The 19928-nt window shown below is 37.5% G+C and overlaps 1 protein-coding gene across 1 annotated transcript in view; it reads right to left on the minus strand.

Annotated features, from left to right (window-relative positions):
- LOC112682175 overlaps positions 1-19928 on the minus strand; it is an 85535-nt gene that overhangs the window by 5454 nt on the left and 60153 nt on the right. The window contains exon 2 of the mRNA XM_025552695.1: positions 1678-2887. Coding sequence (XP_025408480.1) covers positions 1678-2887 — 1210 coding nt within the window. The remainder of the gene's footprint in view (positions 1-1677; positions 2888-19928) is intronic.

The following is a 19928-nucleotide window of genomic DNA, read 5'->3' on the forward strand; positions in this document are numbered from 1 at the left end:
TATATATATATATATATTATAATATTATTGTAATATTTATATAATATACTGTATACATCATGAATTATAGAAAAAAATCGATTGTTCAGTATCTGCAGTATAATTGAAAACTTAATTTTTGTCGATCTAAACTTTTTCACATTTCATATAATATAGTATTCACGTAGTGGACAGTTGAAAATATATGATACGTTTAATACCGATTTTTATCAACTACGAATGATGGTATATGAACCGTTGAATGATTAATTTAATTAACATTATAGATACGCCTTGATTCCAAACCGTTTAATTACTGCAAATACACATTTCTTCGACGAATAAAAAAGTTAAAACGTAACACATAATATATTTACATTGTGAGTAATTATGAATTAGAAAAAATATTACTGTTTAGCTAGTAAAATTAATTAATTTCAAGAGTACAGTTATTCAATTAAACGCCGTCTAAAAAAAAAAAAAAAAAAAGAAGATTACTGGTGGAAAATTATATCAGAATAAAGTTATCTGTAGTTTAAATTGTAAGTCGTTATAATTTCGATTCCTGCTAAAATTTAAAAACTATTTTATGCTACGGTGTACATTCCAAATAACAATCATTACATATACATAGACTACGCGTTTAATCTCTTTTTGCAAATCTTTAATGCGACGGGTGACATACGCATTTTTAATGAGCGTTTGTAACCTAATAAAAAATGGATTTAAATTGTCTTCTCGTTTGATTCTCGGATGTGTAATTCGTTTTATATTATCATAAAATTACGTGCCACGTGTATTTAATCGTAACTGTTATAAAGCCTTATTTGTTTTAGAATTACATAAGTATACTTATCAGATAGATCCGCGTATGTAATAACTCAATCCTGTACGTATATAACATAATATTATGCTGAGTCATAGTCGGTTCCGAAATGTCTGAATAGAACGTCCGTTTACTTTGAAGAGTGCATGGTTACAGACTAACAACATTTTCAACAGTCCCACGAAGCGAATTTCGAATCTGTTCGTCCATAATCTTTTGTTATGATATTAAAACATAGGTGTATTGAAAAAAATATAGCCACGAATGACTCCGTAGACTTGATCAGAATTCTAACTTGGTGGACATTTTGTCGTTATCGATAATAATATAATAAATGATATTTCCGTTGAAAAAAAAAACCAATCGAAAATAACTGAGTACGAAGAATTTTTCAAAAAGTTTTAAGATCACACATCATCGGCGTCATCGAATAAAATCTTAAAGTTAAAATTGACTTTCGAACGTGCAAAACGTGACTGAAATGATATATGATCCAAGAGGCAGTAACAGGTGAGGCAAGATGCTTTTGTGGTAGGGACAACGGACGTTTAAAATATTAGCGCGCAAACACATATGGAAAGATAATCGTAGGTATTGTTTTCTAGTAAATCAGCAAGAAAATCCGAGAAAATATGTTAACGCGTTTTTGGTACTTTCAGGACTGTATTTTCATCTAACAGATAACTGTCGACGGAAGGCGTACCGATGATATCGTACCCTCGATATTTTTATCGTGCATCGATTGGCGTCAGCGGAACGTCAGTCATGGCACCGCGACGAGGGGTTGTAATCCCTCCGCGAATAGCATCTAAACGGAAGATGCTCGCGGCAACGGTAGTACGACGGGCGAATAAAACAACATGCGCTCTTACCTTGACCTCGCGGTTGAACTGTTCGGTCAAGAAGCTGATGTTGGCCGGTGGCGGCTTGTTCTTGACGCTCGGGAACACCACGCCCCTGTTCTTCTGAGGAGCGTTCCGGGACGCCTGGAACTGTGACTGCTGGTCCGGTGACGGTGGTGCACCGGATGTGGGACCGGAGGAACCGCCGACGCTGGTGGACGGCGGCGTGGTGAACGACACGGAAGCGGCGGCCAAGGGCGTGGACTCGGACAGCTGCTCGTCGTACCTTGCGTACTCGTCGATGGTCGGGTCCAAGCGCAGCATCTCCGCAGGCACCGGCCGCTGGGCCAACGAGACCACGTCATCCTCCTGCTTCTTGAGCCTGCGCTCCACCACGTCCAGGTTGGCGATGATCTTGTTGGTGTTCATGCGCAGATCGTCGTGTATGTCGCTAATGGCTCGCTCCTGGCGCTGCGTCTGCGTGAGCAGCTCGTCCGACTTGGGCACCAGGTCATCCACCGAGCTCTTGGTGCCCACCACTACGTTCCACACCTCGTCCATCTTCTCGCTGACGCTCAGTATCGGGTGCATCTGCCTGACCAGCTGGTCGATCTTGTTGCTCCGTTCGGGAGCCGCCGTCGTGGTGCTCGTCCGGTTACCACCCGGCCGCCCGCGGCCGCCGTCCTGTTGCTCCACGATGGCGCCGTGCACGTCCGTCACCATGCCCATGATCTTGCCCAGTCCGTCGGATACCATGTTGATGTGGAACTGCAGCTTCCGGTCGATGCTGGCCGTGTTGCCCCGGATGGTGTCCAGCTGCGCGTTCAGCAGCTTCGACACGTCCGGCCCGGCGCCCTGGTGGTGGTGCAAATTCACTGGTTTCTTTTCGCTCGCCTCCGCGTTGATGTCGTCCGCGGGCCCCAGAAAATTGTTGTCCAGCTGGCTCTTCAGGCCCACCAGCTTCGTGTCGATGTCGCCCACCTTTCGGTCCAGTGTCGTCAAACGCGTCTCCAGGTGATGGCCTAGGGTGCCCGGCTCCTTCTGGAACAGCTTCGTGTCTAACGATCGCAGCTTACCGATCACTGATTCCGTCTTGTCGATGTTGTTGGTCACCCGCGAGTCCAGAGCTTCCACGCGGCGCATCAGGTGCTCCACGGCCTTGTCCAGGTTCTCTATTCGCTGGAGTTTCGTCTCCAGCGTGGACACGATCACTTCGAACACGTTGAACAGATATTGTTCCCTGAAGGAGAAAACAAAAAAAAAAACAATAACCGTACACGTTAGTTGGCTGGACGGTAAACACATCGAAAATAAAACATAAATATTAAAATGTAAAATTGATGTTTTAAATAATAACAATTATGATCGAACAAACACGCAGAGCAGCATACACGACTGAAGTGCTGCAAAACCAATTGTTAGGATGTAGAACGGATTACGATGACTCCGTGATATTATGTAGCACGTTTTTATTAAATTTTACGCCGTACCTAGATATTAATAATCGCTCAGCGTGTTCGCTGAAACAAATATGTTCCTGTTCTCAGGATAGATACTTTCTATTCGAAGGAGCACTATAGTGTCCTGCAACAATTCGTCGCTATATTTAATTACATTGTTATACGATTCTTAGCCGTAATTAGAACACGCATTTGTAGAATATATTTTAAAAGAGAAAATCTCCTTGACACCCAGTGGTTCCGAAAAGAACAAAATTAAGGGTCATTGTGTGTCAAGACCTATCGACATCGCAGACAAACGACACGTACGTTTGACAATAATTACACAACCGAAATGCATTGTGATACCAAAACTGTTTTTACGTGCGGTTTCTGCGTACATGCTCGTACAGACATATTCGTACATTCGTATATAGGTACACACGAAGAATAACCTAATTTTTTAGGCCTGCGTATGAAGTTGTGCGTCGTCTACGAGTATAAATAAATATTTATGTACGCAAGTGCGTGCGTGTGTGTGCGTATGTTTAGTGTACCCTTTGATACGATCATGACACACACACACACACACACACACACACACACACACACACACACACACACACATACACACACACATATACAGCGTGCAGCATTATGTTACATCGATCGGATCCTTCGTCGGTGCACACATGGACGGTGTTATGAATGGACGAACGTAGTATGTCTGCGTAGTAAACTAGTTTTTAATTCGCCACGATATTCTACGAGTTATATAACACGATGACGACGGTTGCCCTCGTGCACTTTTAACGACCTGCTGTGATATAATGCGATTTACGTCGTCTTCGGGAACCGTAGGCATAACAGCAGCGTGTATAATAACATGCGTGCGTGTTTGTGCGCGCGCGTACAATGAACAACTTTTTATCGGAATCGAAAGATCGATCTAAAACTATGGTATAGTAGCACTGCACGAGTATTGAATCGTTCGTTTTATCGATAACAAAGAAGAACGAAAGAAGTTTGGAAGTCGAACGAAAGCAATTCGAATAAATCGTACGAGCAACGTGTATATTGTACTGATTTTGACTGTGGTGAGATAGCGTTGATAAATTATAGTTTAACAATGGAATGATGATTGTCATTGTTCTCGGTATAACATCTACATTTATTTATTTTTGTTTATTAATTTAACGCGAAAACGTCACTTGATAAACGTAAAAATAATTGTTTTCCAAACACTGACGACGTCTAAAGCATTAGTGAAAACATACCCCAAGTGTGTATAACCAGTATAAAAATACAAGTACGTCGTAAATGGTGGACTGTAACATTCAAACAAGAATCATTTCCTTAGAAGAAGTATTATATTACAACTAAAGTAAACAATTTCTAGATTATAAATTGTCACCGTTCCTACCTAAAAAAAGAAAGTGTACCGAGTAACAAAAGAGAAAATTACAATCATTTTTAACAAATAATTTATAATTTGTAATACGGTTTTAATGATTATTAATATTATTATGATTTGCGGGAAGTACTCGTTCAATTATTGTAATAAATAAACAAAAGAAAATTAAAACCAATATACTTCTCTCACAATATTATCTTTGTCGATATTAATATTTATACTATGTGATTTAACTGTTTTGATTGAAATATTTTCTACATAATAACGAATAACAAACACGTAATATATTCAACTCATACGGTTCGAAAAAATAAACGGTGTAGAAATTGAATGCAATTTTCATCGGACCAAAGTCTATCAGTATATTGAACTTATAACAAATGGAGTTATCTTTTTAGTATAAATCATAATGTACATACTTTATACTTTGTATTTCACTCTAGCAAAACGTATTCGATAAGAGTACGTGCATGTTTCTATTATCGATTATAAGATTCGGTACATTTTAGAAACGAATAACACGCACCATTACATTTTAGCCGCGCCCTGCACGTTCCTATTACGCCCCCAGAGTTTTTTCTTTTTCTTATTTGTCGGCAATTTCCAAACGTTATTTCTAATCCGACCCGCAATTGCAGCAGATTAGATCATCATTGTTTAGAATACATCTAACATTCCGTACATATTGCGCGTTTTAACAGAGACTCGTCGAAATCAAATTTCCCATACCACGATTATTACGATTATTACAATTATTATTATTATTATTATCGTACATTCGTTGACTTTGTTTAGTCGTCGTCGTTCTCTGTGATGTGGCAAGTTTGCCGTCCATTCCAGTTTCATCCGGAAATGCGGTAATCTCGCGGCGATATAACAAAACGCTTATAAACTCGATCTGTATTCGTGTGCGGCACGCACTGCTACTGTTATAGTATATGTATACGTCTTATGGGCGTATGCACACGTGCATTAGTCCGTTGTATATCAGTGGTGTATTATTTTTACAGTCGAATATCAAAAACGAAAGAAAATCCGTAGGCCGTGCGCACATGAGTATGTAATAATTCGTCATGGCGTTAATGTCATGTACTCGTAGATCAACGATTCTCGACCTGTGATACGCGTACCACTAACGGTACACGTAAAGCTCATAGGTGGTACGTGAAGGAAATCTCCTTTTATAAAAAGTCTTATTACATCTGACTGATATTGATGAAGTCCAAATTATTTTGTGATGACAAATAGCTATCAAGCATAGCGTAAAAGGCTAACATATTTGACCGTTTAAATGTTCTACGCATGAGGCACCAAGGCTCAAAGATATTTTATGCTAGCGATAAAATTAATGCATTCGTGAGAATGTTGGATTTATTTAATTCGCGAATATCTGAGAATCATTTTTCAGCATTCGAGACACTAAACAGCGTCTCTGCTCTAAAAACTGCTTTCAAAACCAAAACGACCTCAAATTTTTCGCTGGACGTGAAACAAGAATAACCGTCGTTATCCTCACAAGTTTTACAGTTTCAAATAATTTTTGTGTCAACATATCTGTGCGAAAAATACATTTCCTCACTTATCGCACACAAAAAACAAATATAGAGATAGATCGAACGCATGAAGTGATTTGAGATTAAAAGTTATCAACACGGAGCCCCCGATATGGAACATCGCCGTTCACTCGAAATAACACCGACCGTCATCGGAGTAAACCGTAATAACTATAATAATAATTATAGTAACGGAATATTTTCAATCGTCTCTTTGTGCACTGAACACTCTTACACGGTGATACTGTCATAATTTTTCTTGGTCCTAGTAGAACAAAATTCCATACGTGCAAGACGACGTATATATTTTCTATAAAAAAAAAAAAAAAAAAAAAAAAAAAAAAAACATAATCAAGTCGGGTGGTACGCGAATGCGAAACGTTTGAGAACCGCTGACGTGGACTGTACAACGTGCGTTGATTATTTCAATGCACAGCGTTAAAGTCTTCCCGCGGACGCGCGCGCGTGCGGTAGGTTTCGGCGAAAGAGTTTTCGGATGGCATAATAGCACGCGAAACTGGTCTGTCCCCGGGGGCTGTGGCGTGTAACCAGCGACGCGCGCACACGTGTATTACAGCGGGACACGGGTACCTGTGCAACGGTAATAATACGCGACCGATTGTCGGACGGATAAGGCGCGCGGAGACGGATTGCGTGCGCACGCGAACCGTCGTAACGGAGACACGGGTACCGATGTACATGCGTGTACGTGAATATGCATATTATGGCGAGGGGAAAATAAAAGCGGTTGATAAATTGATAAATAATAAAAATTGTCGTGTTAAACGCGAAATACGATCGGGCGACTCCGCCCGAACTTGTTCCGCCGCCGCGTGTTGCGCTATTAAAAACGTATCATCTGATGCAATTAATCCGCGTTCGTATACGGTACACTTATCTTGACGGTATAACGATACGCCACTTCCAATACAGCTGCTCGTACGCGCACCGTTTACCTTACTATAGCTGCGACGGCACCGAATCCACCACTTGTGTACGTGTGCACGAGCGTTTTCCGACGGGATGGAAAAGGTTCGGCCCTTCGTACACGAAGGGTGATATTTGGTGTAGCTTTAACGGTAACAACCGTAAGTACCGTTCGTTCAATCGTTCCATCCACTCAAATGTCGAAAAACCAAATTTTATCTTATTTTTTACGTACCCTTAGGGAACACGTATACAATTTGATCTAAGCTTATAGCTGTTGCATACGTAAACCATCGAAGTAGATACTACTAATGCTTATTGGTCGTACGAAAATATAGAAATATTAAGATCTTCAGTCGTAGTATACGTAACACGATAACACGGAATCGAAATACAAAGAAAATGCCAAATTTTAGAAGGTAAAACTTGTGAATCATCTCTTTATATTTTTTCTCTGACCATTCTGTAAAGATCACCGTTTAATCTTTGGATTTGCATCGAATGTGATCTTGATAATATAAGTGTATAAGGTGTCAATTATTAATATTAAAATTATTAATAGTAGCTTTAATAAAGTACGCTATAAATAGTTTTAATTTCGTTTTAAGTGTCCTTCTAAAATACATAATGTTTGAACAAAGTTACGAAAAAGTATAGTATTTAAATAATTTTAACATGAAATGCAAGTAAAAAATACAATTAATTTATACACAATACATTATGGTTTATCCATATTGATGGAGAGCCTGACAAATAGTTACAAACGATTGATTTCATAGTATATTATATAGCTAATTAATGTTGATGAAAACTATTTACATGTATAAATAAGAAAAGAAAAATATTATTTTAATTTAATAGAAGTATGTAAGTATATAAAATATGATCTAAAAATTCAAAAGAAAATTACTCTTAAACTAAAGAAGTTGAAGTATCGTTGATATTTGAAAAATAAAATATTATTTACTCGGAATGTTATATTATTCTAATGTTTGTTAAAAAAATAAAACTTAGATCCTATAAAAACAGAGTTTTGCCGAATCGGTCGTCAGTTAACAATGGTGTACTTGCATTGTTCGACGTACACTTTTCCATCGTTAGTAAGCAAAACTACTTATATAATTAAATGTTTCTACATATCGTGACGTTTTGTTAATTTTCAGTAATAATTTTAGCAAGTAGAAAACACTAAAAACGCACTGTAAAAGCGGGAATATAAAATATTAATCACATTTAACCTTGAAAAATCGTGCCTCTGCACTTCGTAAAAATATCGTACAATATAGTACTTAACGAATTGTTACGTGTTCACAATTTGTACCGTAATATTATACGCATCGTACAGCGATTCTCTCCGACGAGGAAAGTACAACCCATGTACAATTATTTACTTATATTTATATTTTATACATGTCCATGTAAATAACGGTATCGAATTATTATATTATATGAAACAACTTTTTTGACAACACATTTTATAATATTCAATAAATAGTTACTTTTTTTCACTACGTACATAAATATGTTCTTTCTATGGTGTGACGTATAACATTTTGTCTTGTTATGGTCTACAATAACTCAAACTGCTTTTTTATTGATATTAAATTATGCACCAACTAATGCATTTATAATTTTATAAACAATATTTAAAACTGTGATTTCTTGTTTTCTTTATATTTTGTCGAATCGTGTCACTTATTTAATATGGTTTTGAAATCAAATATATAAAAGTCAAAACCATTTACTCTTGTCAGACCGTCGATTTTATTTTATTTCTTAAACATAATAAATAGAACTGGTAGTTTTGGAATTAATATCTAATTTAATGATAGTTTATTAATATTAATAATTTTTACTTTTTATTTATACAAACTCGAAATATTCTATTTGCTAATTGTACAATACTTTCTCACATATCATATTTGACCTTAATCTGATACTGTATTTATAAGAATCATAATTTTCAAATATGGAACAGTTGAGAAACCTATAATGTTGATTTCAATAATAATGGGACTAGACTTGTTTTTTTTTAATATATGATATGCATGTAAATTATTATCATTAAAAACTATAAATTATGAATTTATCAATAAGATATTAATTATCAAGGTTGTAATAATAATAATGTTTCATCAACACGGATCAGAATCTAAACGATATATTACATGTATTTATATGTAACAAATATTTACTATTTCTGTTTTATTTATCGATTTAAAAATAAATTATAAAGACCAATTTTTATGCAATGTAACTTTTTTATATGGTGTATACCTTTTTAACTAAAAATGTTGTTCACCATATTATAATGTACGCGAACATAATACAATTTTGTCGAAACAGCAAGACATTTTGAATCGCCGAGTTATATATTTAGAAAATCATATGAAATAATATACCATTTGTAGTGAAAAGTATTTTTATCTTTAGTGTATTTTTAAGAATGACGTACGTACTGAATATATAATATTGTTATATATTATATATACTCTTGGTTTCATAACTCAAGATGTCTTTAAATCAAATCTTACGTCCTTGGAATTCTTCGGACAACTTTTACCACCCTATCGTATAACAGATCTAACACCCTCCGTTCTTTCCTCGCGGTACACCGATTCAATTAGGTTACCAGCCCGAACTGTATACATCATTCGAACGGATCTAAACGCAAACCAAAAAAAAAAAACCGTTTTGTTCAACGCGCTGTTCTTTTTTATCGTAACCATCGCACAGTCGTATTATGATCCTGAGTAGACGATACACGAACACGTACAGATCGGACGGCGGCAATAACATCGCAATACGTCGACCGTGTTCACGGGAAGGTTTTATTTTTTACCGATCGTTATTTCGGGCGCTCGTACTACAATAGTAATATGCAAATCGATGGCGCACACTAAGGTTATAACACGCGATCCGCATAGACGGTCGTGGGTACGTGTTGTAACGAAACCGTCTCGAAATGTCAACCAGTGCTTATTCGATCACGTACGGCGCGTATACGGCCGAACGGTTATAGCGTGTGCCGGGCAATAAAAAGAAAACGAGATCGCGGAAACTCACGAGAGTATAAAACGGCGTACGCGGCCGTCGGAGAGGAGTAGAAAACAAAATAATAATCTATAAAAGCCAACGTTATTCAAGCTGACGTGAGCGTTGCCGCAGTTTCGAGTGCACGTATACACTAGTGGCGTTAAACACCGAGAATCACTTATATACGCATTACGCGTGCACATATTTCTGTACATGTGTACACTGGCGGCCCGACAAACATTTCATACGATTGTTACCGTTGCGCTTGTTTCCATTTTCCCGTGATAATATATATCATTTCGATATTGATCGCCGTCCCGCGAATGGCCCCGAGGAACCGACCGCATACCTGACCGTACGCGCACCATATGCGATTTGTACACCACTTCTCGACGTACAGCTCTGCGTTTTTATTATTATTATTATTATTTTATTTATTTTTTTTCGAAAACGACGAAGAAAGTTGAATAACGCGCGCGCGCAACAGCGGACCCGGTGAAAATAATAGTACTGCGCGTAGCAATAAATTACGACGTTTCGGATGAAAAAAAAAAAAAAAGTGGAAATAGGAAGTATAGCCTCCGAGTGCGTATGGTGGCACTACGTTTAAAACGGTTCGCTGTGTTCTAACGAATATCTTTTAATGATTTTTTTTTTTCAACGTATCATCGTTCCCGCTGCGTCCATAAATACGTGTATGACTCTACGGTCTCAAGACTGTATCAATCGGAATCAATGGTTTTCATCAAAAAAATACATCTTCGTAGCCCGTTTTCTAATTGGATTCGTGTTCGCTTTCTTTTGCACCGCAATGAATAAAGTCTAAGGATATCATAAAAATTAACCTTACGCTACGCACACGCTTATATAGATGGATTTTTTCTATTTTATTATCAAAAGTTATATAATATATCATCATTAGAGCATATTTTTCGTAATTAATTGCACACGACTTTTTCGTGTTGAGATAGCACACGCAGTATATTAATTCTCTTGAATTATACGTGTTGCGAATAAATACAAGGCGAACTCCGGTAAATTCACACAATGATTTCTAAACCAAGTGCATACGCAAACATATGATGCGTTACATTAATAATCGGTGGAACTTTCAAAAATTATTATTCTTCGATTGTTCGTGTAACATTTATCTAAATACGGTATGTATTCCCGTATCATTTTTTTAATGGGATTTTATTTATCCCTAATTATGTACAAAACCGAAATATCGAAAACAAAACAATGTTCATGATTTCATATGCACAAACGATTTTATATATACAGGTGTTAAAATATTAAAAGTAAATAATCACATCGAATGGAATATTTTAAGTTAATAGGTGTTACTAAAAAATAATGTATTTGGTTTGTTATTTAATGTTATTAAAATAAATACTATTTTCAATTTATTAACACAAATCCATGATATAAATGTGTTTTTGATCATCTCTAGTTAATTTGAATAAATTAATTGATCAATCGAAAACGTGCCAGTGTTACAGGATATGTGTGACTTGTAACACCAGTATACATATTATTTTATGCGGTAGAAATTGTTCTAATAGGATTCATACAAAGTACGTTTAATTCAAATTTGATATAGAAAACAATCATTTTTATCACTTTTTGAAATTTATTAGCCTATTCTAACCGAGAAAGGCGTTTTGACATGTTTTATTGTTGTTTTATTTTAATTAAAACTATTTAATTTATAACCATTAGAAAGTTTATTTTATTATTTGAATTCAACAAATTAATTTGAATGAAAAATAACTTTTTTTTAAATTACAAATATTTTAATCGTATTCATTAAAAAACCTATAAAACTTGACAGAATATCTGCAATGTAATTATAAAAATGAAATGCAATTTTTTTTAAACTTCCAAAATAAAATAGTTTTGCATATAAGGAAATAAAAGAATAATGTTTTCGACGACTTTCCCGTGTACAACTCAACGGGTTATCGAACACCTAAATTATTTAAAAAACATGCATCCTTCGTAAATGGTAGATACTAAATTAAGTAAAAATAATACTATACTGTATTCATAATCTTTGATAATTTCTTTGAAAGTTATTTAAAAATATTTAATTTTGAATGTTAACAAAATCATCAATCAAATAAAAAAGTTTCACCGAAAAAAAAACCGCTAAGCATAAAGATACATAACTTGGGATAACGATTCGAAATAACAGTTGAAGACCAGTGTTAAATTATCTGGTTTGAATTCGTACCATCCACGATGGAACACATTTTTACGATTTAATAGTAAGAATTCGATAAGGTACCGTTTACGAGTAAAAAAAAAAAAAAAACAAGAATTAAATCTTAATAGGTTCCTTGAATCAACAATTATCACAATGTCATACATAGCAAATCTACAACGGATAAAGGACGTTGTTTTTACGTTCCGCGGTGATGTATGATATTATAATATTACGTTGAACGGTACGCACTTTTCGTACCGACGTCTTTGCAATTATTTCGTAAATAAATGTAAAATGAGAAAAAAAATACTCACGCGTTGACACGGTGTTTCGCATCGCCCGCCCACGCCACGACGTTGTACACGTAATATATAAACAATGTAATACGTACACGGTTTCGGTAGATTTCGTAAACATTCGGGTTGCCCGTGAGAATTTCACCGACGAAGAGAGGTCACTGTCGTCAGTTATTGTCGTTCGACGCGACCTCTCTCAAGTAATAAAACGCACCGATCCCGGTGCTGTACAACAGTGGGCGACAGGATTAAAAGTGTCACGCGCTGCGCATGTGCTCGTGTAAACCGCATCTGAGACGAAACCCATCCCTGTATTTCGATGTTTTTAATTAACATCACCAAGTGTGTGAATCAAAAGTACTTATATTTTGTTGTTTCGGTCCATCTTACACGTTTGCAACGACAAAATCGCTCTTCGCGTTTCAAAATCAAACGAGTTTAAGTGATGAATTAATAAATCCAGTAAACACGAATTCAAAAATCTCCGAGTTGATATTCGTTTCTAATTTTGTAAATTCTTTGAATACTTAAATAGTAAAAAAAAAAAAAACCTATGAGAAATTATTGAGTTGTGTTAACGTTCGTTCATCCATTGGCTATAAGTTATAAGTGAGAGAAAGACAATTTATACCGTTTATTGTATTAGTCGTTTTTAAATGGCATTAAGGTTACCTTGTAACATTGAAACGTTTGAATAAAAATTAGAGATACGGATGACTTGTCTACTACGATTTATGATTGAGTTGTTTCGCTAACAACGAATGTTTCACTATCTTCCCATAAAGATTTTGGCACCAAAATTCCATTATCATTTTCAACAAAAAAACAATTAAAACATTATTGACCGTTTAAAACCCAAGAAACGTGAATCTTTATCTCTTATGATTTTTACCATTTTCATGAAACAACTCGTTCCCGATTCATCCCATTAAACACGACCCTGTACATTATACGTTTTTATCCAACAAGGTCCATAGTAATATTTATTTGATTTTTTTCTAACAGAACTTGGAATCGAGGAAGCGTAATACCTTGCGAGTATATTATATCAGGAATACAATCGCAGTAATTATTTTGTTAGTTCATTACATTCGCGCAAGCCAACCATTACATTATCTCAAAGATAAAAAAGTCTTCCACATTAATGACCTTATCATTAAAGGACACGGCATAACTCTTCGGCATCATCAGAATAAATTGTAGGTACATTTATTTTTATTTTTTTCATTACTTCCAGTCTATCGTGTGTAATAATCTCAGTGACATAAAAACGATAATAAAATATTATTATTTTTTATATATAAATATATATATATATATATATATATATATATATATATATATAATTGTAGGTACATATATACTTAAAAATTTAATGTTTAGTTAATTTTAATACATCATGTATGAAAATACGTTAAAATATTTAATGTTGAGTGTCGTTGAGTCAGAGAGATAAAGAAATAACATACCTACTCAAATCGTAGGATACAAAAAAAAAAAAAGGAAAAAGGAAAACCGGACAGTTAATTTCATAAATGTTCCATCCATGTTCACCCTGATTGGAAATTAAAACCATATAATAAATGTATAAGAAGCAGTTTCAACTAAGGGAATCGTGTTTGTGTACCACTTGTAAGCTTAACTTTTTGCCGACAACACGGTTATATAATTGATAATACCATTAATTAACAATATCATATAGAGTGTATGAACCATGGAAGAATCTAAGAATTCATCACATAAATTTCTCAGATGCTTTTTCACACGTAGATTATACATAAAAATTATTCATTTTTGTAAACTTGTTAACTGTTTCAAAGTTTATGTATATTACTTAATAATTAATATTATTAGTTATTATTATTATTAGTACTTATATAATATACTATATAATTAAGTATAACAATTATTGTGCTTGCTCCCTCTTTTGCTATTTTGCCTAATACCTTATAAACATATTTCCTATCAATTGATTTTTAGTTTTATCACATGCTGCTTCCCTCCCCCGATCAAAAATTTACTCCAAGTTAAGCCAATGTTTTCACACAAATAAATGTTATACTATCCGAAATGCGACTTGATAATCGTGAAATATTAAGCTGTTCTATTCACTTTTGAACTGTTATTACGAGTTTCAATATTCAAACGAAGCGCCTATTAACTATTGAACAATTGAATATATTTCTTATACGATTCTAATCATGTATGAAACGTACAGGGTAAACTAACATTTATACAAATACAAGTTGGAACAATAAATCAACGACCATGTACGAATCGTAAAATTCTTCTTCTTCTTCTTCGTTTAGGAGTTATAACTGTAACTATTCAACAACACGATTTATATCCTTTCGTATTTTCCTGTAGGCATCACTTTATCACGACGAATTCAAATTTGTTCCGTGTTGTTGTTACAGGTTATTACGTCGGCAGTTATTCCGTGTAGCTCGAGTGAAACTGGTCGAAATGACGTGCGGAGTACTGACAGTGCTTGTACGGGTCGCGTAAAACGTCAATATTTTGGTTACGGTTAACGTTATTACAGTGCGAACAACTCGGATTGGTATTGTTATTTTTATTTTCAGACTCCGCCGTCCTCGGTTGAGCGTAAACATTTGGGTAACGGGACTCGGCCGAAAAGTGTGATGATCACGCGCGTTCGCCTCTCGTTTTGTTCGAAAGCGCGCGCGAGACCGGTCGAAACGCAACGGGCGCATAACGGACGAGCGCGTGCATCGGGTGCGCGTTGGTCCGTCTCCGAGGTGTGTAGCACCTGTCGCAGCCGGTTTTTTTTTTATTTCTACGACGAAGAAGCCGAGCGCGAGATCCGTTTTCTTCCGGTTCCGTTCAACGGCCCATCATCGCCCGGTGTGATATTAATCTATCGCGCCGCGACGCGACGAACGTTACCCTTGATCCGGCGGTCGGGCCACTCGTATTGATTGCGCGCGCGTCGCAACGCTGCAACTGCGCTGAGAATGAACTCCACGTCTTACGGATATCCGTCCGTGTTCACACGTGCACTGTATACAGCAGTACGCACATTTCGCTCGTTTTATCACATCGTCTATCAACTGTCACCAATAACACTATTAAACGCGTTCGATGTTCAGAGCAATCGAAAGCAATTCACGGTCCCGCATTTCATGTTTTTCTTTTCCCTTAACGGCCGATTGTTTCTACCGGAAACGGTGAGATCGTCTTCGGAGTCGACTGTTTTTTAAACGGCACTCGAACGAATGGCCGACGGACGACAACCGCGATGAAAACGTTCGCAATAGGTCTGCGCGAGATAAAACCGGTCGCAGTCGTCCGGCGGCACCCTCGTCCAGTAGACTACCCCGAGACTGCCGTACACCGTCCGACGACAATCGGATCGAATACGTTTCCGGTGCCTTGATCACCGGGAATCCGTAAGGGCTCGCGTAATGACCGAATGGTAATGAACGTGGAGCGACAACAGTCGACGGACCGTTATTATCGCGCCATCGATACCGACAACATCTGCGGCCGTGCACGTTTTGTGGTCGCAATGTTTTACCGCTCACCGTCCGTCAGGACAACAAAAACGGTATTCAATTATTTTCGCTACCGTAGAGATCGTTTCACGGTCGCACGTCGTCGCGACGTTACGTAATGCAGTGTTCGTCATTTGCGGCGGCACTCGGGCCGCATGCGTACGGACGGCGGAACAGCATCAAATAAAATCTCGTCCGTCCACACCGGGCTCCCAGGCGCGGTAGTGACGCCCCGAAAATACGGTTGTAAATCATCAAACGCCCTCGGGGAACAAGAACTCGTGGTTTTTTCCGTCTCGTAAATCACACGCGGGTTTCACGACCCGACAAAAATATTACAACCCGACGTGCGTAACAGCGTATATTTTCGTAGTGATATTTTGTACACGACGATCGTCTAATTGGATATCGGGCGGACAACAATGCGCGTACGAGTATTGTTCACGACAACAAGTAACGGGCGACCAATAGCCCGCTGTGCTGATTTCCGGAGATTCACTACGGCCACACCGCCGGACTCCTGTTGTGCCTATCTGTATAATATGGCCCCGATAAATCACTGAATGGGTTTGGCATCACGATTCGTGCGTCAAACGGAGATTCAAGCTCCCAAAGGATTTGTCGTAAACGCACAACTCGCGGGTCGTTCAAATTCACGGAGTACGCACTTTCAAAAATCACCCCAACCGACTTTTTTCTTTTTTTTTTGCGCCAGCGCGTTTTACGTGCGTTTTACGTTCCCAATACGCTCGGGCTCGTGTAAGGTCGTGTACAAGCAATGGGAACAGGACAACACGCGAATACAAAACGCGACAAGTCATCACAACAGACATTCCATTCGACGTCCGAGTTTGATGCGTACACGTAAGAACAAACGATTTTTGAAACGCACGTGCCCCGATGGGTTTTCGACGGTCGACGGAGGAGTAGGACGCGTGTGTCGCGGTAAACGGTGTGTACTATTAATGTTACGTTATTATCGGACGCGACGCGTGTGCGCGAAATTCTCAATTGGTTTTACTATGCAACGGTGATTGTTCCATCGGTCACAGCTGGTCCGCAACTATGTATACGTATTCTCATCCGCATAATCAAGAGGACCAGCAATCGGACGATATATTTTAAGACGTCCTTTTACGTTTTTGCCAACATCTATCGTAACAATTTTGTATTGAACTATATTCAACAATCGTGTTAATACGGGTTAAGAGTGGAACGAGATGCTTGAAAAAAATTTGCGTTCGCCAAGTGTTCCGTATTTTGTAAAACGATATTTATACGAGCTTTTTCGAACAATTAACAAATTCCCTGACGATGAGCTTGCGTCAACAGTTTCCGCAGACACAAATCCTTGTGCGTATTGTACGGACCACGGATCTCTGTTCGAAATCCTGTTTCCCGACTGTTGGCCATCGTATGCTTTCGGGTATAAAACAATAAAAAAAACACGCGAACAAGACGACCAATGATTCGAAACGGCGCTTTATCCTTCCGTCTTGTCATTACTTCATTCCGCGTTCACAACCTTGCGAGCGCACTCGAGGGGCTGCTCAGAAGTCGTGAGCTCTGATCGGCAGCGCAGTGGTGCGGTCCACGCCGTGAGACCGTGTTTAACACTATTTTTCACGATCAAGTGCGGGTGGGACGCCTCTAATGTTTTGTAATATATTATTTTTTCGATTAAATAATAATCACCGGACGTGCAGCGGTTGCGCACAGCTATTCGCCAAGTCGATCCTTCCGCGAGCCGAGCGTACAGTGGCCGGCGGCGGCAATATCCGTGACCGCGAAAACGATAAATCTGTGAAGCTTCTCATCGTATTGCCGCGGATGATGCGCGCACCCGTGTAATAATCATCTTATTATTGTCCGTGACGTCTTTCTCGTGCCCGTTTCCACGTGCAGGATGATGGCTCGCAGTCGTCGGCACGCAGACGGCAGGTTCAAGGTCCGGTCGTGACTTGGCGTGGGCTCAACGGGCTGCGATGGATCCGCGAATCGACCGCACGGCACACGATTTCCGTCTCGGACACATCGACGATGACGACGACTCGGTGCGTACAGGGTGATCCGGCAAAGCGTTGTTGCGAATCCTTTATGCAAACCGAACACTACTCTCCGTTTTTTTTTCTAGCTAAAATGCGCTCGAACATCCAAAACGTTATCGTACGACAACTTTGTACAGCTCACGACGTCAACGGTCGATCATGACGAGTAGAGTATAAGCTGGCATACCATCAGATCACTTAAAATCCTAACACAATTGAGTACATTCGTGCGCGTTATCTCCACTAGTCATTTTTCAACGTTTTGGTCCATTAGTATATATTTCATTGACATTAGTATATATTTCATTGATATATTTTAAATATTGAACATTATTGTGATACAAATTTCATAATTACTAGTGATGGGTAAATAAAATACACTGTTATTTAATCCATGGTGGAACGGAATCGAACTGAACTAATAACCATTTAGATAATCTCGAAATTCAAACTTGAAAATATTCTTAACAATATCAAAAGTTAATTTCCTCTATTTAATAGTATTAGTAAGATGTAAGTATCATAATAGTATTGACTGTTCTTTTATATATTATTACGATCAAGTATGATAAAATAATAACTATAGCAACAGGACTATAAATATTAATCAGAGAACTTTTGAGTATCTAGTACAGAGATATAGTCTATATCGTAAGAATTAAACTCAAGCATGGAATTTACATGAATTCGGGTTTAAAAAATGGCTATTTTGTTTATTTTTTCTGTGGCCTAATTTGTGTTATTATTTTAATTTCAAGTTAAAAAAAAAAAAGAATTCACGCTTACACAAATATATACACAACGTTTCGATATTTGCTTAGTAAAATTAAAAAAAAAAATTGAAGATATCGAATGAAACAAAAGTTATTGCACATGTCAACTCATACCTAAACACCCTGTATACACTGCATAATGATAATACGTATATTACGGTACGTAGAACACGCGGATCGTACGTGACGTGAGAAGTTTCCGATTATCATATTACCGAGCGTGTGCGAATCATTATAATATCGCCCGTCCGATCGACGCGGGGCCGGTTCTATACACCCCTTTTGCCGAGGCGGTGATAACTTCGCGTTATTAACATTCTGACGACGGTGCGGACAACAAGACTGCCACGATCCAATCAAGAACCACCGTGGACTATAACACTAACAAAACCTAACCAGCGAGTAATTTATTTTTTATCCACACACTCACCATATTATTATTTTGTAATACACGAATGTACACGGACGATGAGCGCGCATCCCGGCCGGAGAATAACAAAACATTATTTAACTATATTCCGAACGAAATTCACGTCGAACGAGAGACTTATAAGTTATAAATAAGTTATATAAGTAAATAGTTTATAAATTATATCACTCAGGGGCAGCTCTAAGGGGGTTCCTAGGGACCGCGGTCCCCTTATAAGCCCGTAACGTATTTATAAAAAAATGAATATCGTTAACAAAAAAATGTATATTACGTACTATAATATGACACTCACAAGTATTTAGATAGAGCCATAGAGGTATGACGGTTGAAAGGAGTTTCTCCACACTTTGGAGACTAAAAACCTGGCTTCGTTGAATGATGACTAAAGATAGACTATTAGTATCATATATAATTAATGTATATTATAAATTAGGTATTCTAGATCAAATAGCTTATATTATTGATATTTTTGCTAATTTTAAAAATAGACGACTTGTATTTGTGTTGTAAAAATTGTTGTTTTCTTTTCGTTACATGATTTTGTAAAATTATAACTTGCCCCCTCCCTAACCAAAGCTCTGTAGCCGCCCCTGATAGCACTGGAATCAGTAAAAACGAAATAAAGTAACTCAAGTAAT

The sequence above is a fragment of the Sipha flava genome, unplaced genomic scaffold (genome assembly GCF_003268045.1).
Source record: "Sipha flava isolate LNK unplaced genomic scaffold, YSA_version1 1_pilon_pilon, whole genome shotgun sequence".
Taxonomy (NCBI): domain Eukaryota; kingdom Metazoa; phylum Arthropoda; class Insecta; order Hemiptera; family Aphididae; genus Sipha; species Sipha flava.